At 39.4% G+C, this 22,706-nt stretch overlaps 1 protein-coding gene across 3 annotated transcripts in view; it reads right to left on the reverse strand.

The window, feature by feature from the left end:
• Positions 1–22,706, reverse strand: part of LOC148889341 (A-type potassium channel modulatory protein KCNIP2) — an 89,713-nt gene that overhangs the window by 43,800 nt on the left and 23,207 nt on the right. Inside the window, exon 1 of one of the 3 annotated variants that reach the window (XM_089011846.1) lies at positions 10,889–11,086. The exons of the other annotated variants lie outside the window; for them this stretch is intronic. Coding sequence (XP_088867972.1) covers positions 10,889–10,976 — 88 coding nt within the window. The 5' untranslated portion in view covers positions 10,977–11,086. Of the gene's footprint in view, positions 1–10,888; positions 11,087–22,706 lie in introns of those variants that run through there. 3 annotated transcript variants of the gene reach the window in all.

Raw genomic sequence — 22,706 nt, forward strand, 5'->3', positions numbered from 1 at the left:
TTTTTCTTGTGTCACTTCAACATATGCTTCAAACTAAGGTTCATCTTTTGCTGAAACCTATCTGGACTGAAAAGTGTTACACCCTCAGTCATCTTCAACTGTGTAAATTTAGATTTTTCATCCATTAATTTTGGATGTTGGTTACCCTGTTGAGGGTCAGCTGACTGAGCAAAAGATGAACTAAACCCCCGGACTTACCAGTCTGTCAGGGCAAATGCAGACACGCACATGGCAAAATCAACATAGAACAGCTCATTTAAAGGACAACCGACATCACTTTTTTGTTTCCTAACTGACATCAGAAAAACGTTTTATAGCATCTAAAATACCCAAAACACACAGTATGATATTTTATTCAAATGCAAAACACCAATAAAAATGACTTAAAGTGTCCAAAATCTGCAAAAAATTGAGCTGCGAATTGGACATTCTCAGAAAGTCCTGCCCCCAGTTCGTGACGTCACGCCAAGATGTCTTGCATTGCTGGGGAATCAAAACAATGGCGTTAGATTCTGAGAATGTGCTTCCTTGTTAAAAAGAGGCATAAAATGGCCACCGAGCTCCTGTGAGGAATGAATCAGACCGTTTCCACAGGCTTATAAATTCCTTGCATAGAGCTTATACGCCCTCTTATGGCTCTTTCTGGTGCAACACATGGTTTTCAGACCAAACAAGCATTGACGTGATGGAAGGACTGCTACAATGTGCCCTTTTTTTCGGTCAGGGGCATTCCTTCAGTGACGTCACGTACGGACTCGTCACCAACTCAAAAACAAGACTTCCGGAATATTCAGCACCAGTCTTAAAACGTAAAATATAGCTATATGCGATGGAATCTTTGTAAAATACGCTCAGTAGAAGTCATTTGAAGCCATTTTACAAATTATGGACACAACTTGTCCGGAGACGTCGGTTGTCCTTTAAATGTCTTTTTCAGTCACACTGTGTGGCCGTACTGCTTTTATCTTAGTCATACAGCAGGGGTATGGAACTATGGTTCCTCAAGAGCGTTTTAGGGCTCTCCCTACTCCAACATACCCCATTCAATTTATCACGATCGTTTCCACAGAGCTCACTGATGAGCTAAACCGCTCGAATCAGCTGTGTTTGAAGTTGAGAGAGATCTAAATATGCGTCCCGTAAATGTATGTCATCTTCCGGGATTGCGTCATTTTGCACCCTCGTGTGCCATTTGCTTTTTGGCGTAGTAAGCGGGTAACAAATCGCTACGAGCCACGTTGACTCCACTTTATCAGCGGGTTTCAAAACTCTTTTGAGTCAGGGTGTAGTCCGAAGCATACATATTCTCTCTCTCTCTCTCTCTCTCTCTCTCTCTCTATATATATATATATATATATATATATATATATATATATATATATATATATATATATATATATATATATATATATATATATGTGTGTGTGTGTGTGTGTGTGTGTGTGTGTGTGTGTGTGTATGCGTATAATATACTGTTCGGTTTAAATTCAGCTACGAACAACTCAGTGTTGGGAGGGTCTTAGACTGAAGTCGGAGCCGTTGCCTCTTTGCAACGACTATTGAACTAATAAGCTTGATAATGCTATGTAACTAAATTAAACGTGCAATAATCATAATGTGTACTAAGCTAAACATGAAATAACATAATTTGTTTACTAATGTGCATAAAGCACTCTATCATATACACGCGCACACACTCATACATACACACAGGTGATGAATGGAGGAGGAAAGGGGAGAACGGTGAGGAAGGTTGGCTGTCAGGTGAAAAGGCCAAATCTGGCACGTCACATCATATATGCCGTGTGAAAGCTGTGTCGACTTCCATAATCCTTGCACAAATCTGGACCGAAATGTCAAATTATCATGTGTCATAACGAACATTGAGGCTGTTTTTTTCCGTTGACACTGATTTGAACAGTACTTGCACATACATCAAATAAACAGTTGACTGACTTCAAAACTTGTAATCCATGAAATAGTACAATTAATCATACGATGTGATGATGAAACATTTACTTAGTTTGTGTCGTAATGCACCTCAGAGGGTAGATATAACTCCAAAGTGACGCGCAACATGGATGAGTTTGACACCCAAGTAAATTTTCAAAGTAAAATATATTTCAAATTCAAAAATTACTAAAACAGAAATAATATAAATTATATATTCTTTCTGTGTGGCCTCGTACCAAATGACCCCTGGACCGGTACTGGCCTGCGGCCGGGGTTTGGCGTCCGCTAACCTAGGGGGTATTGTCCCACAAAATTCCTGGGGATTAAAAAAATAAACAAAAAAAAAAACAAAAAAACACCAAAGTACTCTTGGTTAACATGCAGCAGCACCTTAGACAAGAGGAAAAAAGTCCCATTTATTGCCATCTTTAACCCGCTCTGTGTGATCTTCTGTCCGTGCCGCGCTCACAAATGAAGCAATAAAAAATGGCTTAGGTATGTGCATCAGGGATTTTTTAAAAATCTTTTGGAGTTTTATTTTGAAAGGGAACAAAACATTGCCAATGACACGGCGATCACACTTAACTAATGCAGTAGTAAAATGGCATTGTAAATTCATTGCATATTATTTTTCGCCCCCTCAAATTCTGGGTTTCAGCCCCCGAGTGTGAAATACCCAGGAGGATTATTTAGCATGCACCACAATGAACTGCTGAACAAAAGCTTACTGTGCTGCCGTAAATATAGATTGGTACTCTCCAAGTTTTCTGCACAAGGTTTGACATTGAACTTCAGCAAAGAGTTTATTTATAGCCCTCTCCATTTTTTTCATTTTTGGGTCACGTGCTTGTGCAATTCAGAAGGTGTCAACATGAAGCCCAAGTTAATTATGAGCACCAGGGAGACGACTTGAGAATCTTCACATGTCTGGCGTCAAAAAAAAAATAAAAAATAACGTCCCCGAAAATGAAGCGACGCAACATTCGACCACGTGGCTTCTTTTTGTCTCGCTTGTCAAGGTGATGCATGCAGTTAAAAATACAGTACCCTGCAAAAGCTATGAAAGTATTACACCTCATACTGCATTTTATTACTACATTACATAAATAAGTGTGATCACCATGTCGTTGGCAATGTTTTCCCCCCACCCCCCATTTCAATTTTGCTGCTGTAGATTACAAAATTCCCCCACTATGGGACTATTAGAGGCTTTCTGATTCTCGTTTAAGTAAAATCTAGATTAAATATTAATAAAAATTATCAATGAATTTTAGTTGAGGCCCACTGGTATAATAATTTCATGCTGATTGCTACAAGATGATAAATTAGAAGAAAAAAAATGTAACCACAAAGTCGATATATAATTTTATATACTTGCCCATAAAGAAATAAATGTCAGCAACTGTATAAATTGTGTCCCGTTCCTCTGCTGTCTCCCACTAAGACAACAGGGAAGGAAGAGTGGCATATCCATACCCCAAAGGGACAAGAAGCATTTCCAGAGAAGTAAATTATTCCCTAATTTGTCTCAAACAATTTGAAAAACTTCACAATGTAACAGTTGTAGATGCAAGATATGGTTTTATCTTGCATCTCCATATGCTGTCAAATGGCAAAACACGGCTTGGCATTAAAATGGGAATCGCAAATGATTTGGAACGATATCAACTTCAGGCTTTAGCTTTGCTTCCTGCTGTGTGACGTATTCAGGAATGATGATGCAAAAATCCTACATTTTGCAACAGATCTAACTCCTTGACATACATGGTGAATAACGCAGGACTGTCACTCGGTAGTTAATGAACATTTCCTTTTCTCTATGTGAGCGCCATTACCACACACTGCCAGATGACTCCTCGCACAATGAAGACGGACGGACTCCAAACACCCGTCTGCATCTGCTGATGTTTTATTGAGCAGCATTAAAATTCATGCTTTACATGCACTTGTCAGCGGGAGCGGGAAGTAACAGACAGGTGTGTGATAATACCTGTCAGATAGGGACGGAGTAATGAATGTAATGTGGTGATTCTCAAAGCAATGAGTGCTTAAAGGCCGAGAGATCGGAGGATGACTGGTTCCATTTAAAATAAATTTTGTTCACGGGTACATAATTGCATTGCGCATCCAAGATTCCTCAACGAACCACAGGATGTTGAGGATTGCGGCGGAACATGTTTAATTTACTTCGGTTATAACAAAGTATCTTTGTAGTGTGCTATTTGATAACATGAGAAAATGCGCGTCATTAATCTAGTCCCCATCACAATGTGAAATTGTATTTTTTTAAACGAGAAATGGGTTGTTAATTTGAGGGAAATTGGTAGTGAGCTTCGGAGAGAAGATTAGAAGCTTGTTTCATGATGAAACAAAAAATCCCACAGTGGCTAACAAATGGGAGTGAAGATGAGTTTCTAAGTGTTCATACACCATTCTGTGAACTGAAAGTTGAATGGGAAAAAATATATCCAAAATTATGAAAATGTGCACTTTATCAATCCCATGAAGCGAGTGAATGCCAGATTAAATTACATGTTCTTTGTTTCTCTCCATCCCAGAAAGTAATTACTTTGCGGTAATGAGCCGCAAGCGATGATCATTACGCCGTGGCCCACCGCGTACATTCATCACCGAACATGAAATATTGATTTAAAGCTATTTGTTAGCAGTTCAAACAACGTGCGTGAAAAGTCATCGGGGAGTCAAACTGTCAAACGGCTGCAGAGGAGGCCGCGGAGTCGCCGTTTTGTAATGAACAAACAATAAATTGTGTTCTTTGCCCGGCCAGCCCTCAAGGAGCTTAACTTTTCACTTAGTTACTTCCTTAAATGGAAGAGTTGTGTGATTCAGTGTTTAATGATCCATGGATTTATGACCTTTACCAATACACGTGTGACATCTGTGAAAACCACCGCCGCCGCCTTCCATTAAGGCATTGCTGCACGTCATGAAAATATATTAAATTGGATTGGATTACTCTTTATTAGTCTCACAGTGGAGAAATTTACATTTCACAGCAGCAAATTGATGAAAGTAAGAGGAAAGTAAAAGAAGTCGAAAAATAAAATATAGGACCTGCTGTAAGGCAGCCACTCCGGTGAACCCTCTTTGTTGTGTTTATTGTATGAAGTGGTTCTCTATGAAAGAGGAGAGGATAAAAGTGTCCTTTTAAGGGACATCATGGTGAAATGTCTGCGACAAGCTAAATGTTGAAAGCAAACGCGAAGCTGGAGCATCCACCGCTTCAGTTCCAAGCCGCTTCAAGAAGTATGATTCTTAAAAGACATTTTCCTCCTAACCGCTGAAAGGGCAATCGACGTCTCCTGACAAGTTGTGTCCATAATTTGTAAAATGGCTTCAAATGACTTCTACTGAGCGTATTTTACAAAGATTCCACCGCATATAGCTATATTTTACGTTTTAAGGTGACGAGTCCGTACGTGGCGTCACTGAAGGAATGCCCTTGACCGAAAAAAAGGACACATTGTAGCAGTCCTTCCATCACGTCAATGCTTGTTTGGTCTGAACACCTCGTGTTGCGCCAGAAGAGGGCATCCAAGCTCCATATAAGGAATTTATCAGCCTGTGGAAGCGCAATACACTGTCAAGTCTACAAGACGTCGCCACTTTCTGCCTCTTTTCTGGGACGCTACATTGCAGTCCAGATGCCTCAAAATGACACGGAACAAATTCTTTAATCCATTGCAAACATGTATACTTTCCTCTTCAGAGCTATTTGAATCATATTCATAACTGGATGTGTAACAAGAAAGCATGTTCTCCGAATCTGAAGCTATTGTTTTGATTCTCCAGCAATGCAAGATGTCTTGGCGTGACGTCACGAACTGGGGGCGGGACTTTCTGAAAATGCCCAATTCACAGCTCAATTTTTTGCAGATTTTGGACACTTTAAGTCATTTTTATTGGTGTTTTGAATTTGAATAAAAATATCATACTGAGTGTTTTGGGTATTTTAGATGCTATAAAACGTTTTTCTGATGTCAGTTAGGAAACAAAAAAGTGACGTCGGTTGTCCTTTAAATTCAGTTCCAAATATGAATTGGCGCTCTGCGCTGACACTCTCTTCTGCTGAAATGTATATAATCAAAAGTAGACGATACAATCGGCTCAGTATGGAGAATACGGTTTGGGATTAAGAAAGAAGCTTTGCACTCTTTGAATCACTTTGAATTGTTGTTTACGTTGATGGGCATGTGCCGTTTTAACTGCAAGAATGCTGTGCAGCAATCTCAGCTAATTGGTTGTTAGTAGGACAGAGGTCTCCGGTTTTTCTTAGACTTGCTTATAGCACACAGTAAGGAAAAATATACATCAATGCCACTTGTCTCAAAGCTGTTCGCATTCTGACTTCAAACACTGAACCTTGAACTAAAACTGCCCGACACAGAGCTATTCAGGCATCCAAGATACTTTTAGATATGGGCAAAATAAAATAAGTTGCCTTACATGGTATACAGCAACAATGTAGAATTGAATCTCAGGCAGAAAAACTAAATAAATTTCATTAATAAGTGCCTTTCACTCAACCCAGACGTAACATAAATTAAGAAATAATAATTTAAGGCAACTGAAATAATGGTGGTATGGAGAATGCGGTAAAATACATTAAATTGTTGTTTTAAAAGATTTTCATGCAACCAAATGCCAAAGTGATTACATCCCATAAAACACACAGGGGTGGGAAATTGTGATTTTTTTTAATTTTGGGATTTTTATTAGAACTTTATGAATTTCTCCATTGTGAGAATACTGTACTGAGTCTTAAAATGAAAACACATGCAGAGATTTGCAGAAATAAAGACGTCTATTGATATTTATTTGTACCGAATGTTTTCTTTTAGCATTGCTGATAATGTTGTGAAATCATCAACATGATTATATTCATGAGTCGAAAATGTAACAATCAATAGCATTCTAACTCTCATTAAGACCATCTGGCATTTCCGATTAGTCCAAAATAGCACCTGTCCACCATACCAGCTCTATTTTAATTCAACATAAATATCCATCTGTGGTAATTCCCCGCCTTCTTGCCGACCAAAACCGTAACACTGAGCACAAGCTTGGTGCAGCAGATGAAAGCAATAGACATGAGCTTGACTGCCCATGTCAGATAAGAAAGCCGCTAAAAGGACAAATCAGCGTGACTTGGACATCTCGGATATCAAAGTCAGCCTTCAAGTGGATATAAGGGCCACACAATGCGCTCAGCTTGACATACAGCAACAAGCTTCTCCCAGTTAATGTGTTCTAATCACACCAAACAAATGAAGTAAGTGCCTCCCTCGATTGGGAAAATTCCACGGAGACCTCTTCGGGCCACAGAGTGAAAACACACACATACTAGCTTTGTTTCTCCTCCAGAGGCGAAAAAGACAAACTAATTAGTGGGCAAAGTTAGGGCAAGAAGAATAGCAACACACATCGGAAACAGCAAACACACACAAACACCCACACATTAAGGCTCAAAAGCAACATTCAGGTACCCGTCGATTAGAAAGAGGATGCAATCATTGTCATAATATATTATATTTTGAGCAATATTGTGAGCAAAATGTGTGGTTTAATGATCTTAAACCCAAATAAAAGGATATTTTAGTCATGGTTCTTTATTGTTAAATTTTTAATCAATTGTTTTACAATGAACAAAACACCATATCCCAGTATGATAATTATGTTGAGATGAAAACTTATAACAAAAGCGGAAACAAATATATGGGCTGTGATTTCTATAATAATGATAACAATTCTAAATTTCATTTATAAGCGCCTTTCAAAACTCAAGGACACTTTACAGTGGTGCTTCAAGGTGCTTATCAGTAAAATGTATCATTATTATTACCATTATAATAGATGTACAATGACTAATTATAAACACAAACGCCTCATCGGTGGTCCAATGCGCAGCACTCATGTAAAGAGGTAACATCCGCAGCGAAGCGATTTTAGGGACAAAGTATTTAACCTTTATAGTTTTCATATGTTAAAGGACAACCGACGTCACTTTTTTGTTTTTTTAACTGACATCAGAAAAACGTTTTATAGCATCTAAAATACCCAAAACACACAGTATGATATTTTTATTCAAATGCAAAATACCAATAAAAATGACTCAAAGTGTCCAAAATCTGCAAAGAATTGGGCATTTTCAGAAAGTCCCGCCCCCAGTTTGTCACGTCACGCCAAGACGTCTTGCATTTCTGGAGAATCAAAACAATGTCTTCAGATTCTGAGAATATGCTTTCTTGTTACACCTCCAGTTATGAATATGATTCAAATAGTTCTGAAGAGGAAAGCATACGTGTTTGCAATCGATGAAAGAATTTATTCCGGTCATTTTGAGGCAACATTGGGGGGAAATCTCTCACCAAAAAAGAGGCACAAAATGGCGACCTCCTGTGGCCACCTTCGTTTCCACATGCTGAGAAATTCCTTATATGGCGCTTGGACGCCCTCTTCTGGCCTTCTGGCGGCTTTTGGGTGCAACACGAGGTCTAGACCAAACAATTACTAAATACATTGACGTGATGGAAGGACCGCTACAATGCGTCTTTTTTACGGTCAGGGGCGGTCCTTTAGTGATGTCACGTACGGACTCGTCACCAACTCAAAAACAAGACTTCCTGAATATTCAGCGCGAGTCTTAAAATGTAAAATATAGCTATATGTGGTGGGATCTTTGTAAAATACGCTCAGTAGAAGTCATTTGAAGCCATTTTACAAATTATGGACACAACTTGTCCGGAGACGTCGGTTGTCCTTTAATGATTCTCGTTCGCAGCAAATTCAATTTTGCCCCCCCTCACCCCAACCCCAAGGCGTTAACTAAATGGCAAGTCCCTCAGCGCATTGCCACAGCCCAAAGAGGCCACGAGAATGAGACAGGCAAGTGTGAATGGCCTTGATGAGTTCCCTTAAGCAGCGCGGCCATTATACAGCGCAGCCATAGTTAGCTATTGCGGCACCTGCTCACTTAGTCTTTCTACAGACATGCGGCGAACTGGTTGTCAAGGTAACCCCAGCTCTTGGTAAACTTACACATGCACGTGCTTGCACACATACAGGGGCATGTGGTGTGTTTTGTGTCTTTTTAAATAAATAGTTCATGGAGGGCAGGAATACCAGGGAAGTATGTGATGTGAGATTTTTAGCTTCATGAAATCATTTTGAAGCCAAATGTCAAGGCTGCCATTTGACTTAATGGCAAAAAATTACACTTGTGTGATTTTATTTATATATTAAAAAACTAAGAAAAACATTTCTTAAGACTAAACAACTGCACCTCTGATGATTCATTGATGTCAATAGTGAGTTCAATACGGGCTGACGGTCTAATTAGTTTACTCCACCACCAGTCATGGTTTGGTCAAAACTACACAATAGCATTTAGAGACAACTGACAACATCATAATAGCAAATAAACATCAAACAACCCCAAAACAACCAGCAAACTGTCATTTTTTTCCTTTGGTCGTAAAGACCTCCAGTTGTGAGTCATTTGTGTTGATCAAGAATGGCTTGTTGATGAAGGACAGCCGTCAATGTCCTTCTGTCTCTGAAATAGTTCAATAGGTTGTTATATTTTACTACTTCTTATGTCTAGACACATTGTCAAAAAATAAGATGTAGCTACGCATTCCAAAGAATTTTGTATCCCTAACTGTTAACTTGAAAAAAAGTTTAGTAGACAGCCCAAATGCATTTTTTGCTGACAAGCCAAATCTTTGCCCCCCCCCAAAAAAAAAAAACACAGTGTGCCCCAAAAATACGAACCTCTATTATACATACAAACGTGTACTACAAAAGTCTAACATAAACAAGGTGAGGAAGAAATGTGTGGCATGCCTGTCGAATTAGAATTTGTGTCAGCTTCCACAGACAAGGTCGTGCAAACGCTGCTATTCTTTTGAAGGAGTTCAACTCTTGAGTTGAATCTCCCCAGAGTGAATGTTTGCTTGACATCGCTGAAAAGAAGGACGAAGGTTGTTTGAGGCCAACATGGGCAACATGTGCATTTGGTGCCATCTACTTCGAAACTTCATTCATTCAAACCAGAGATTCGCATTATGAAGTCAAGTGTAGGGTGTCAAAAGACCAAAATGGAGTTGGTGAAATGACGTAGAATGCAGTATGTGTGTGTGTGTGTGTGTGTGTGTGTGTGTGTGTGTGTGTGTGTGTGTGTGTGTGTGTGTGTGTGTGTGTGTGTGTGTGTGTGTGTGTGTGTGTGTGTGTGTGTGTGTGTGTGTGTGGTCTTTCACTAATCAGAACACGTCACTAATCAGAACACGTTTTCACGTGGTAATTGCTTAGAAAGTACATTTTATGGTTTTTGCAACAATTTCAGAATTGAAATAGTGTCGAAAGTGAGTTAGAAAAGGCGACAAAACAGATTTTAGATTACACTGAATAAAATAAAAGCCCTTTTAATGCGCTTGAACATGTACACTGGGCGCATATTATATCAGCATATTTTCAAGGAGAAGACATCTGTTTAATTACGTGCAACATGTGCGTTAAAAAAAGCATACATAGAAATGCAAAAGAGTATTGACAAAGCATTTGAATTGAAAATAATATTCATTCAAATTGGAGTCCTGGGTGGGCACGGGGAAATGAGTTTGAATGACTTCTTCCACGCAAAGTATGATAGAGAATTAATAGAAACGGTCCATACAAGTACAAGTCAAATTTTAAATGTAACATATATAAATATATATGAATATAATGCACATAGACACAAGCACGAGGGAATTGTCAAATGTCACTGTGGACCCAAAGAAGCAAAGGCATAATATTCCCAATCACAACCAGGGCACGAAATGAACTCCCAACTCATCCCATCTTGACAGACGTGGCCGTGCGGCCATGAAGCCTTTCCGCTGGCCTGGGTGTGAATATTCACGGGCTGCCTTACCTTGGGTGAGTGTTCCCATGAGGAAGCGGTAGAGGTATCGAGCCACCTTGGTCAGCTGCCTCTTGCAGCGTTTCCTGCACTGGCTCATCTTGATGCAGCTTTTCTGGAGCTGATGTTAGCAGCACTCGGGCTGGCTCGTGTGCCTGGGAGAGCTGGAGCCCAAGGTAGAAAGGGTGGGGGGGTGGCGGGGGGAGACACTCTGTATATGTGTGTGTGTGGGTGAAAGTCTCACTGCAAGTGCCTTTCTTCTCCTTCTCCTCCTCCCTGTCTCCATCCTCCCCTCCACCTGTAGGGTGCTTGCTGTCAATCACCGGCGGGGTCCATCGCTCCTCCCCATAACACCGCGGGCAGCCGCGTCCTCTCATTGGCTGAGAGAGGCGGAAAATTACGGCCCTGCGTGCAATGTCGAGACTGTGCCTGTTTGTACTACGAGCAGGATGGCTTGATTGGCAGCTTGTGGTTTTTCTCAGGTTGGTGTTGATGGTTTTTAATTCCTTCCTCTCCGGTGGCTGCTCATATAACGATGACAAGCTGCAGCAGCCCGTGGATGTCTGGGTGTGGGTGTGTTTGTTGAAGACAGCTGGAGGTTGTGAAAAGTGTCACAGGAAAACCAAACAAAGCCATTAATTACCGTCACACACTCACCTTCACGTCTCCGTCTGTTTGTCTCGTTAGTGCAGCGAGGAAGAAAAAGAGGAGGACATAAAAGGATGAGGTGAAGGGACGCGGTGGCTGGACAGAAGGATGGATGCAGGGATTGATCAAGAGGACAGTGCCAGACAAATGAGAGGCTTTGGACGTGCAGATTACATCGTCTCCAAGGAGGATGAGCGAGGAGCCGTTAAAAGCGCGAAGGATTGGGAAAGAAGGGTAATTATGCAAAGCCATCATTGGCGTCCTAATCCTTCTGCCTCTTTTTCCTCTCTTATTCAAGTGGACGCTTGCGTTCACTCACCTCGCGCCCCTTTACACACATTATCAACTATTTCCTTCTCAAAAAGCCGCACGGTAGCCACTTCACCTTTATACTTAACACTTTTTCCGTGATGTTTTTTTAAGTGAGACTATTACTCAGTTGTCAAGGCAACCTGCTGACTCCATGAAATTTTTGGGACGGGGATGCTGTTGCGCACTTTGTACAGGTCCAAACGCACGCGCACACGGACGCGCACAATAAGAAAATGTACAGGCTCAAACAGAATAGATCTTTCTTTTCTATTGTAATTTTCCATAAACACTCCAAAAAAACTTAAATCACTCATTTTCTGCTTGATTTGCAATTGGATTAGCCTTTATTAGTCTCGCAGTGGATACATTTACAGCAACAAAATGATGAAGAAGTAGAAAAACTAAATATAGGAAATGCTGTAAAGTCAGCCACTTTTGTAGCGCCATCTTGAAACAAAAACAACAACAAAAAATAAAATATAAATCATAAATAAATAATACATAACACAACACAAAAGACACAGACAGCGATTGTTACTTGAATTCCAGGACCCAGAGAACATTGAGTTTTAGGACTACATAAACATTCAATACAGAGTTAGAAATCTGAGAGTATCTTCTTTCATCAGAAAAAAATAGGTAATTCCTAAATTTTATGGGTCTGGAGTTATATGAGCTTCAAATGAGGGTGGCTGTCCAAAATACTATGCAATCCATAATAATAATAATAATAATAATAATAATAATAATAATAGATTTTATTATGAAGTGCCTTTCAAAGGTCTCAAGGACACTTTATAGTCACAGACGAGCATAGAAAAACCAGATAGAATAATAAATATAATACAATTACAAATAGAAACAAGAGATAATGAGATATTGGTTTATATAGAGCTTTAACAACAGCTGAAGCAGAGCGCTAACATAGAAAAAAGGGAAATACTGCCCCTATGTGGAAAAGAAAAAAACATTGCCAGAGGCCATGTCCAGCGCTTTATCAGCACCCTAGCATGAAAAAACAAAACCCGAAAAAACTCAGGTATGGCGCTCTGCGTCATATTTTCAAGTCCCAAATAAATTTGTGAATGGCAGTGAATGAGTTAAGTCTGGTACAGTGAGACCTCAACTTACCAACACCTTATCTTACAAACTTTTCGTCTTAAAAAACTTCAAATTTCTGAAAATTAAACCTTATAATAAGCACTATTTTCATAATACACACCCACCACGGCTGGCGGAGTGATCTTCGGCGGAAGCACACGACCGAACAGCACCAGAGGTTAAGTTATCAACAGTCCTTATGGAAGGTGACTCTCCTTCCATAAGCCATCAATGACCATCAAAAAGGTAAATAAAACTTTATTTTTCAGCACAGTTTATTTCTTTAATTACAGTCCTCATGTAATGTGCCTCTCTTTCCAAACAGCAATTCCGTTTGACCTTCGACCTCCAACGCCATTCCATCAAGCCATGAATGACCATCACAAATGCAAATAAAGTGACTTTATGATACAATGTAGTGTAGTTCTTTCATTACAATACAATACCACATTTATTATACATAGAATAAGGTATGTTGTGTGTAGTTTTGAGGCTTATTTAGTTGAAAAGTATATTTTATGGAAACCCGGGAACGGATTATTCCCATTTTAATGGTTTCCTATGGGAATTTTCTTTTTGAGATACACACTTTTCGCCTTACACACTCTGTCTGGGAACCAATTAAGTTCGTAAGTTGAGGTCTCACTGTACCTAGTTTGAAAAGTGACCAGACTTGGAAAAACAAAACGCTGATTCCAAGTGGACAAAGCCGAGAAACCAGGGGTGTAGCAAAGAGACAATTCGATCGTTATCTCGATACTATTAAAGGACGTTTCGATTTAGAAAAGTGGAATGACTCCGTTCCATTCAGTGGGTGATGGTATTTGATATGATCTGGCTTAGTTTGAGAATATAAAATGTAATACGTTTCTTGGTGTCATTTTACATGTATGAAAGACTGCAAATGTGGCCTTCCCTGACAAAAAGTTGCATCCCGAGGGGAAGTTAATTCGATACGTATCTCTATGTCTGTTAATGTCCAAATATTCAATTGGAGGCGCTGGCATCTTTTGAATCAAAACACAGTTTGCAGCTCCAATTGGATTTTAGTGATCTGTGAGTAGAAATGATAAAAAGTCTTTGTGTCTTTATGGACAAGATCTAAGAGAAATTAATATCCCACAAGACCAATCCAGCAATATGAATATTTGTTGTCACACAGCAGGGAAGCAGCAGAAATAAATGCAACAATTGACAACAGTTCAGCTCACATTAGTTGTAATAGGCATACTGGAATTATTGCATAGCATAAATGCTCTCCTTGGGACAGGAATAAATTCTGCAGTTTGCATGTTTCTCATGTTGTAAAACAGAGTACAGGTAATAAGAAAAAAAGAAATGGATGGAGTATGTGGATTGTGATTTAATGCCCCGATCTAATACTTGATGCCGTTCCTTTCTTCCTTTCATGGTCACAGGGCGGCAATCTAATTGTGTAGTTTTTACAGTATTCCATTTAGGGGTGTCAAACTAATTTCTGTACATTTGTACAGTGCTTACATAAAAGGCTAATTGAATAAGTGATAATGTACGAACCTTTTGGCATGATTAGCCAACAAGGTGATAGTCCACAACTATTTATTAATGTATTTTATTTTGGAATATTGTGATTATGATGATTAGGATGATTATTATTATTAGCTACACAAACCTGCAAGAATGGTGCAGCTTGGAATTGAAGAGGATTTACGTGCAGGAAATGTGAGACAATCTCTTTTCGTGAAAGGATGCTACAGCTACCAGTTTGCTTTCCAAACTTAGCTTGTAGCAGACGGGCACATTTCACCATTATGTCCCTGATCCACTGGTGAAAAGGATGCTTTAATCCTATGCTCGTCCATCTAGAACTGCTTCATATGACAAAGAGGGTGCAGAAAGTGCTTTGGATTGAATGACTGTCTGTCTTTGGTATTGTGTCTCATTATTTATTATTTCGTTTTTTGATTCATAACTTCTTTTAAAATCAGATATATTAGCATATTTGACAATAAAGCTGACTTTGACTTTGAAATCAAGAACAATGACCGTTATTGTGGATTACATATACAATATGAAATTTTTCTTTGAACTTTAGAAAGCATCATGGAACTGGACATGCTTTATTCGCTTTTGCGGGCCACATAAGAAGATGTGGCGGGTCATAACTGGCCCCTTGGCCTTAGCTTTAACACCTCTGCCGTATAGACATGCTGACAGAAACAAAGATGAGTACTTCTACAGCACCACAGTAAACATGAGAAGTACGTACAGGTAATAAAAGCTTACGTATTGCATACAGACACTCAATTGTATGTCAAGCTGACCTAAACAACAGAGGCAACCAATTATTTTATATTTTCCGCACTATAGCACCAATTAAAAAACAAAATGTAAGAAAAAGAGCAACCTGTCTGCCACACACTAAACCACATTACAACCTCATTTTGTGTTTAGTACTGAATTAAATTAAATGTCAAATGGGCTACCATGAAGAGGGTAAAAATAGTCTGTCTAATTATTGTCAGTCGGAAGCCATAAAAATGGTGGAAATGAGGTAAGATTTGCGGCCCTGTTGACATGACGGTACAGTTAAAATGTGTTGGCAGTCGCTGAAATAGATACCATCATTAGGGCCGAGACCTTGAAGACCTCGGGCTTGCCCTCAGCGTCAACTCAATGCGGAATCATTCTTCCATCTTGGAATCTTTTTGTCAACACGAGCGATAAGCGCACGTCACCTGACTTGCTCCCTGTTTACTGTTCTGTAGTTAGCACACATATCCATTGTGTGGAAGCCATCAGATCAAGTGCTCTTGTTTGATTCTTTATTGGATTGGATTGGATTTGCCTTTATTAGTCTTGCAGTGGAGAAATTTAAATTTCACAGCAGCAAAGTTATGAAAGGAAAGAAAGTAGAAAGCAAAACAAAATACATGCGCTGTAAAATACGTATAAATAATGTGGCCAAGTAAATTTCACTACAAGTAATTTATTTTACGAAGACCAAAATGAAAAACACTGAAGCCAATAGTGCATGAGATCCTTTTGGATTTGAAACTTGAAACTAGTAAGTGGAGAGAATAATTACTTTTTTTAGTTTAAAATGGCTTACTTTAACCAAAATGTCATGTCACATTGTGGCTAAAAGGTAGAATAATTATTATCGTGATTAGTCTATTTGTATTACTCTATTGAATTATCAATTATTTTGCTGCTGTTAATAATAAATCCTTATTGTGGCGGATTAAGATGTTAACATAGCAATACATGACCCATTAGTTGCCATGACTACTCCTTTAGCATGCAGAATTCAAAGAAGGAAAACAAGAAAGATTTACTATATTTAGATTTACTAAGATTTTACTTTGGTTACAATACGACCCAGTATTTAAGGTAAGGCATTTTAAACAAGTTTGAAGCAAACATTAAACATCCAATAAAAATGTGTCCACTTTGGAAAACAAGGATTTTGAGTGCCAATCTCAGAAGTTCACTTTAATTTGAAAATATACTGTAGACACATAAATCGCATCTAACTGGATATGGCAAAGTGATCTGTGAGAGTACACACATTTGCAGCCATATCACACACATTGACTTGGTACTGTAGCAAAAATAAAGGCAGCTAAATGCCACAGATGTTCCCTCATGGCTCAGATGTGCCTTTTTTCGAGGTGTCTCTGGTAAAAGAGGCTAAAAAGGGCCCAGCGCAAGTCGAGGGGGCAGATGTGACACAGAAACTTGTGTGTTGTTGTGTTGTGTGGCCAAGACACACACACCGCACACACACAGGTTTTTCAACTCTAAGCGGCAGCTGCTAAGACCCTCTCAACAGTCTATTTAGCGAGAGCACATGACTGAAGGGAGGAGGAAGGGAGCGACCGAGCTGCGAGTGAGGAAAGAGTGAAGAGACACAGGTGGAAACACTTCAGGATTGTGCAATGAAGCCGTGAATCAAACAAGTTCGGTGAGTGCATGATGCACTCACCTCCTTACCAACGCCATCTTTCACATTTGACATTGTCCTTCAAAGGCACCTTCTACTGGGTAGTGTTATTTGTGTCGCCCCCGAGAGGCTATAAGCGCCCCCGAGAGGCTATAAGCGAGTTACAACAGTATCTGTTCCATGGGCCTTTTCATCTTTTTGGGCATTGCTTGTGATATGCATTCACTGCTCAGTCATGAATACAGTCAATTAAAGTTCTGTCTTTAAGAAAAGCAAGGAAAAAGGAATTGACATTGATTTATTCAAAATTGTATGAATCTAAATTACTGGTGGTATATGTTACTTAGTATTGGTAAGTACTCAGCAGTCGAGTACTTGTATCAAACATGGTATCAGACATGGCTAACCCATATGTTCTTTGCTCTCTAGACTAATATTATTGCCACACGGATGAAGTGAGAGGGGATATGTTGCGTTAGGAGTCTCAATTGAGTTCGAGTCAGGACATGTTTCACTTCAATATGATTGCATCCATCCAGGCAGGACTACATGCATCATATTGGAGCCATTCTCGTTCTGCCTAACTCAAATCGGATTCATCACGCCTCAATGAACAGTATCCACGTTTTTTCCGGCTGATACTGCCACTATGTGGCCAAAGCTGGCACATTCGAAGGGACAGTTTGATGCAATGAGACAGAAACAGCCCCTTTCTTTTTAATTAATGTTATTTTTGTGTGTGTGTGTGTCATCCTTGTTGGTTTCATGAATTAAAATATAGTAAAAAGACATGTTTTGATCATTTTTGGAGGCTGTAATGACATTTCCATTTATTGGTAATTGGAAAATATTGGAGAATTTATCTCAAAGCACCACCCATTAACTGAATGTCAACTAAAACTGTTCGATTGACCGTCCTCTGATACATTTGATTATTTTCAAAAGAAAATTCGGGGTATAACACCAAAACTGTTAACTGTGGTTCTGTGATGTGCTAACGTCTCATGTAGGATCAAAGGTGACATGGGAAAATGATCTGACCCTAAGTGGTTTGTCGCAAATGGGTATTTATTAGTGTAGTTTATGCCAGCAGATAAGAAAACGTGTTCCAGATTACAATATTCTTGTTGAATGATATATAGTTGGTAGGGGAAGAATAACTGACTTTGTACTGAAAGAGTGGATTGCTGCAGGACACCAGAGACAGTAACACAGTTCACCGTCGCCATCTGCTGACTACCACTATGTTTGCTTTGCAGCATGCAGCCCACCTTCAGGACGAAGATATTAAAATATCAAGGACAGAGATTAGAACAGGGTGATAATAATGACTCTGAGATAAATAAACACACCTATACAAACAACTGCAAGTACACACGCACAGTAAAAAGAATATAATCATCACTTGCGGGTTTTAACCTAGAAAACTTCATTCAGAGACAGATTTTCAGAAAGAGAATTCAAATTCAAACCTGATGAGTAGGTCAGGCAGTAAAGAGATTCCACAAGTAAAATGTTAAGATTGAATGACCCATTTCAAGGTCTCTGTGTGGTGTAGACCACTAGTGGCAAACTTAATCCAGCTAGTTTTTTGCAAAACCCCTGATTTGAACCCATAACCTCTGTACTGTGGGGCAGATATACTAACCAGAGATTCAGCGTGCTGTAGAATAATATCAAACGTGGACACATTGTAGCAGTCCTTCCGTCGCGTCAATGCTTGTTTGGTCTGCAAACCTTGTGTTGCACCAGAAAGAGCCAGAAGAGGGCGTCCAAGCTCCAAGTAAGGAATTTATCAGCCTGTGGAAACGGGCTGATTCATTCCTCACAGGAGGTCGGTGGCCATTTTCTGCCTCTTTTTGGGTGAGACATTTCCCCCCAATGTTGCCTCAAAATGGCATGAAATAAATGCTTTAATTGATTGCAAACATGTATGCTTTCCTCTTCAGAACTATTTGAATCATATTCATAACTGGATGTGTAACAAGAAAGCATATTCTCCGAATCTGAAGCCATTGTTTTGATTCTCGAGCAAGGCAAGACGTCTTGGCGTGATGTCACGAATTGGGGGCGAGACTTTCTTAAAATGCCCAATTCGCAGCTCAATTTTTTGCAGATTTTGGACACTTTAAGTCATTTATTGGTGTTCTGCATTTAAATAAAAATATCATACTGCGTGTTTTGGGTATTTTAGATGCTATAAAAAAATGACGATGGTTAAATATCCAACAGGTTGCGTTTTATCCACTTAAATTGATCCTGCATTGTTGATCTTTTTTACAGGGCAGTTATAAGTTAAAATCCTCCCTGGATGAATGGCCACACAAAACCCCGGAAATGTCAAATGTTGATTATTATTTTTTATACTGCAAACATAATATGCACTAAAAAGTACAAATAAATAAAAAGTATAAATACAATAAACATGAAATACCTCAAACTAATTACTGTATATGATGTCATAAAATATACAGGGCCGGTGCCAGTTTTTTTTCCAGTGCCACCACCCAAAAATGCTCCATGTCGGATGGTCAAACAAATATGATGTGGTACCAATGCAAAACAACCAGCAGAGGGCAGGAAACTAACAGAAATTTGTCATCCTGAATCCAGATTTGTGGTTCACTGCCTTAGAGATAAATGTTCATTACCTGTCAATTAATCCCTGAGAACATTTTTGTAATCATTCCATCCATCCATTTTATAAACCGCTTCTCCTCACAACAGTCGCGGACAGGCTGGAGCCTATCTAAGCTACCGGCGGGGTACACCCTGAACCGGTTGCCAGCCAAATTCACGGCAAATAGACCAACAACCATTCACGCTCATACCAAGCAACAAATTTGAGTGTTAAATTAACCTGTCATGTATGGTTTTAGAATGTGGGAGGAATAATGGCCACCCGTAAGAAACAAACCGCATACTCTGGGGGGAATTTTGATGAGACACAGAGGTCACATCAGGACACTCGATTTGCTTGATTGTTTCTTTCAGGGCATCAGGATACAAAACATTGAGGGGAAAGGGTTGACCAAAGGAAGATTCGTATCATTTATGTCTTTTTTTTTTTTCAAAAGTTCTTGGCTTTTATACCCTGTGGGTTCTTCAGAGAATAAATTAGCAGCATCCTGGGATGAGGCACTTGTTGAATGAAGATGGAATGTGGACAGACTCGAGGGAACCGAGTCATACAAATGAACTGAGGGATTTGGCGGAAGGATCACCAGTGGCCGCAAATAACCCTTCAAGCTCTGTTGTGTGTCTTTCATGTTTCTAAAGCCGATCAAGCTCAATTGTTTGGGGACGTCTAAATATGACAATGGGTTTTTGATAGACAGCTCCCTTCCCCCCTGCTTCCAAGCAGGTCTATCGCTGTAATACCTGCAACACATGCACTGTCGCAAACAATCACGGCGTGCTAATGGGTTTACGGTTCCTGGCATGTTTTTCCACCCAGACGAATTCTCGCCTTTCCTCAAGCTCGTGGACAGGCCTCTTCGTTGTCTTACCAATGGACGGCCCTCCATAATTTACATCTACGGACCCTAACAACGATGAGCTCTAATTAAGCAATTAATATGACTTCGTGGTGGGGGCATGTTAATGGGGCTAGGGATAGATCTCATCACACAGACACATGTACACAACAGTATGTTAAGCCAGTGGAGCATGTATTCCGTATATTGCATGTACACTGGTACAGCTATTGACAAAATTAAGTGGTTCTGGATCAAATTTCTGAACTAGAGATGTAGTTTGGAAGTCGAGGTGTGTTTTCCATGTAACTTTCCTAATCCATTTCACCCCCCCCCCCCCACCCCTAGACATAAATGTTTTACGAGGGATAAACATGTATCAAAATATATGACAAATATATGTTACAATTAGATGATACGGTAATAAAAGTGAGTTGTGCATAATATAAAAAAACAAAATAAAGAATAAAAAGTATGGTCTTTTAACATTTAAGTCATTTAAAGCCATTCATGAATTTATTCTGGAATTGAAAATATGACGTAGAGCGTGATTATTGAATTTATTTGGGTTTTGATTTTCATGCGTGGGTGCCGATAAAGCTGTGGTCTTGGCCTCTGTAAATGTTTTTTTCTTTTCCACAAGGGGCAGTATTTCCCTTTTTTCCATGTTAGCACTCTGTTCCAGTTTCAGCTGTTGTTAAAGCGCTATATAAACCAGTATGTATGTATTGCATTGTATTTTGTACAGCCGCCCTCATTTCGAGCCCATCTAACTCCACAGCCGTATTATTTAAGAATTAAGTTTTTTTCTGATGAAAGCTGCATTGAATGTTAATGCAGTCCTAAAACTGCGACAATGACATAAACCCTGGCAATGGAGTGGACATATTTTTGCATGTCTGGCAGTGAATGAGTTAACCGTACACTCATTTTTTTTTTTCCTTCATGTTGTCTCTCAGAAGTAGATTTTGCCTGCCATTAGTAAAGATGTTTGCTTATTTCGGACCCAAGAACACATATCTAACAATCTCCATACACAGACGCATATGCTAAGGTGTCCCTCTTAGCCAATGGGATGACAGGATGCGACTATTTTGCCCGCAGCCCTAACATACTTTTTTTTCCTTCCTCTTTATTAGTTTAAGCATTTTGGAAAGCCAGAGGTTGTTGGCTGTCTAGCGGGAATAACATGTTGAAGTATTGTATTTTCATTTGGAAAAGTATTTGTACTTTGTTACTTCCCACCATTGCAGGAAACCCCTCTGACCTGTTTTTCCTCATCTGAAGGTAAAAAGCAGGTGCTTTGCGACTGGAAGATCAGAGCAACTGAGAGAGACTGAGCCCCACTGAGCTAGGCGATTTATGTAGGAGGTAAGAGGAGGAGGGAGAAAAAAAAGAGTTTGTATTTTCAGAGTTTGACTACTTAGCAGCAGAAGCCAGCCCCAGAACAATAGTGAACGTGTATCTCGTGTCAGTCTTCTCCTACCAAGAGAGATGATCGCGTGAAGGAAAAAAATGGTGGTGAAAACCCGTAGGTGTAGTGATAAGTAAGGCTGCCCCCACCCACGCCCTCCTAATGAAATGCCAGAAGAAATGTGTCAAGTGTAATAAAAAATGACAAGAATAGTGGATGAGTTGCAACATTCATTGCTTCCTTGCTTCACCACACAATTATGCTTTGGAAAACATCTTAAATGCTTTGCTAAAGAGAAGGAGAAAAAAATGCTCATTACAATTTTTAAGATGCTAAATGCCAAGTGGTTGATGATTTTTTTTTTCTGTTTCTGTAATATAAAGAAATAGACGCCCTGAGGACTAACAAAAGAGCAGATTGTGTGGTAACTTACACAAAAAAATGTTAATTGCAAACATTGTTGTATAGTGCAGTTATTTATCAGTGGAAGAGTGAACATTGGAGGTTATGTCAACATTTACTGTGCTCCGAGTAGAAAAAAAAACAGGTTTATTGGCAATACGTGAACTGGCAATGTACACACAATGCGGAAATTTATCAATTCGTCTATTTTCCACCCTGCTTACCGGGATGACTGGTAGGTGGATGCGGGCAAAAAGGCCAGATCTGATTGACAATCAGTCACAGGCCACAATCAATGACACTCGAGAGTTTTGAAAGGCGCTTAGAAATGAAATGGATTATTATTACTCAAATTCACACAGTCAGCGAGTGTGTGTAAAATCAAGCAACCGAAATCCAACACTACTGTTACACCACCAATGTGAAAATACAATGCAAACTCTCAAAACTACAAACATTCAAAGTTTATAATGCTCAATACTTATTGCCTTTAATACAAGTTGAATCTTTTTTTTTTAGGTATGATACAATATTGAACCACCATATCTCGTG

This window comes from Hippocampus bargibanti, linkage group LG13 (genome assembly GCF_051943395.1).
Source record: "Hippocampus bargibanti isolate YZ-2025 linkage group LG13, ASM5194339v1, whole genome shotgun sequence".
Lineage (NCBI taxonomy): Eukaryota > Metazoa > Chordata > Actinopteri > Syngnathiformes > Syngnathidae > Hippocampus > Hippocampus bargibanti.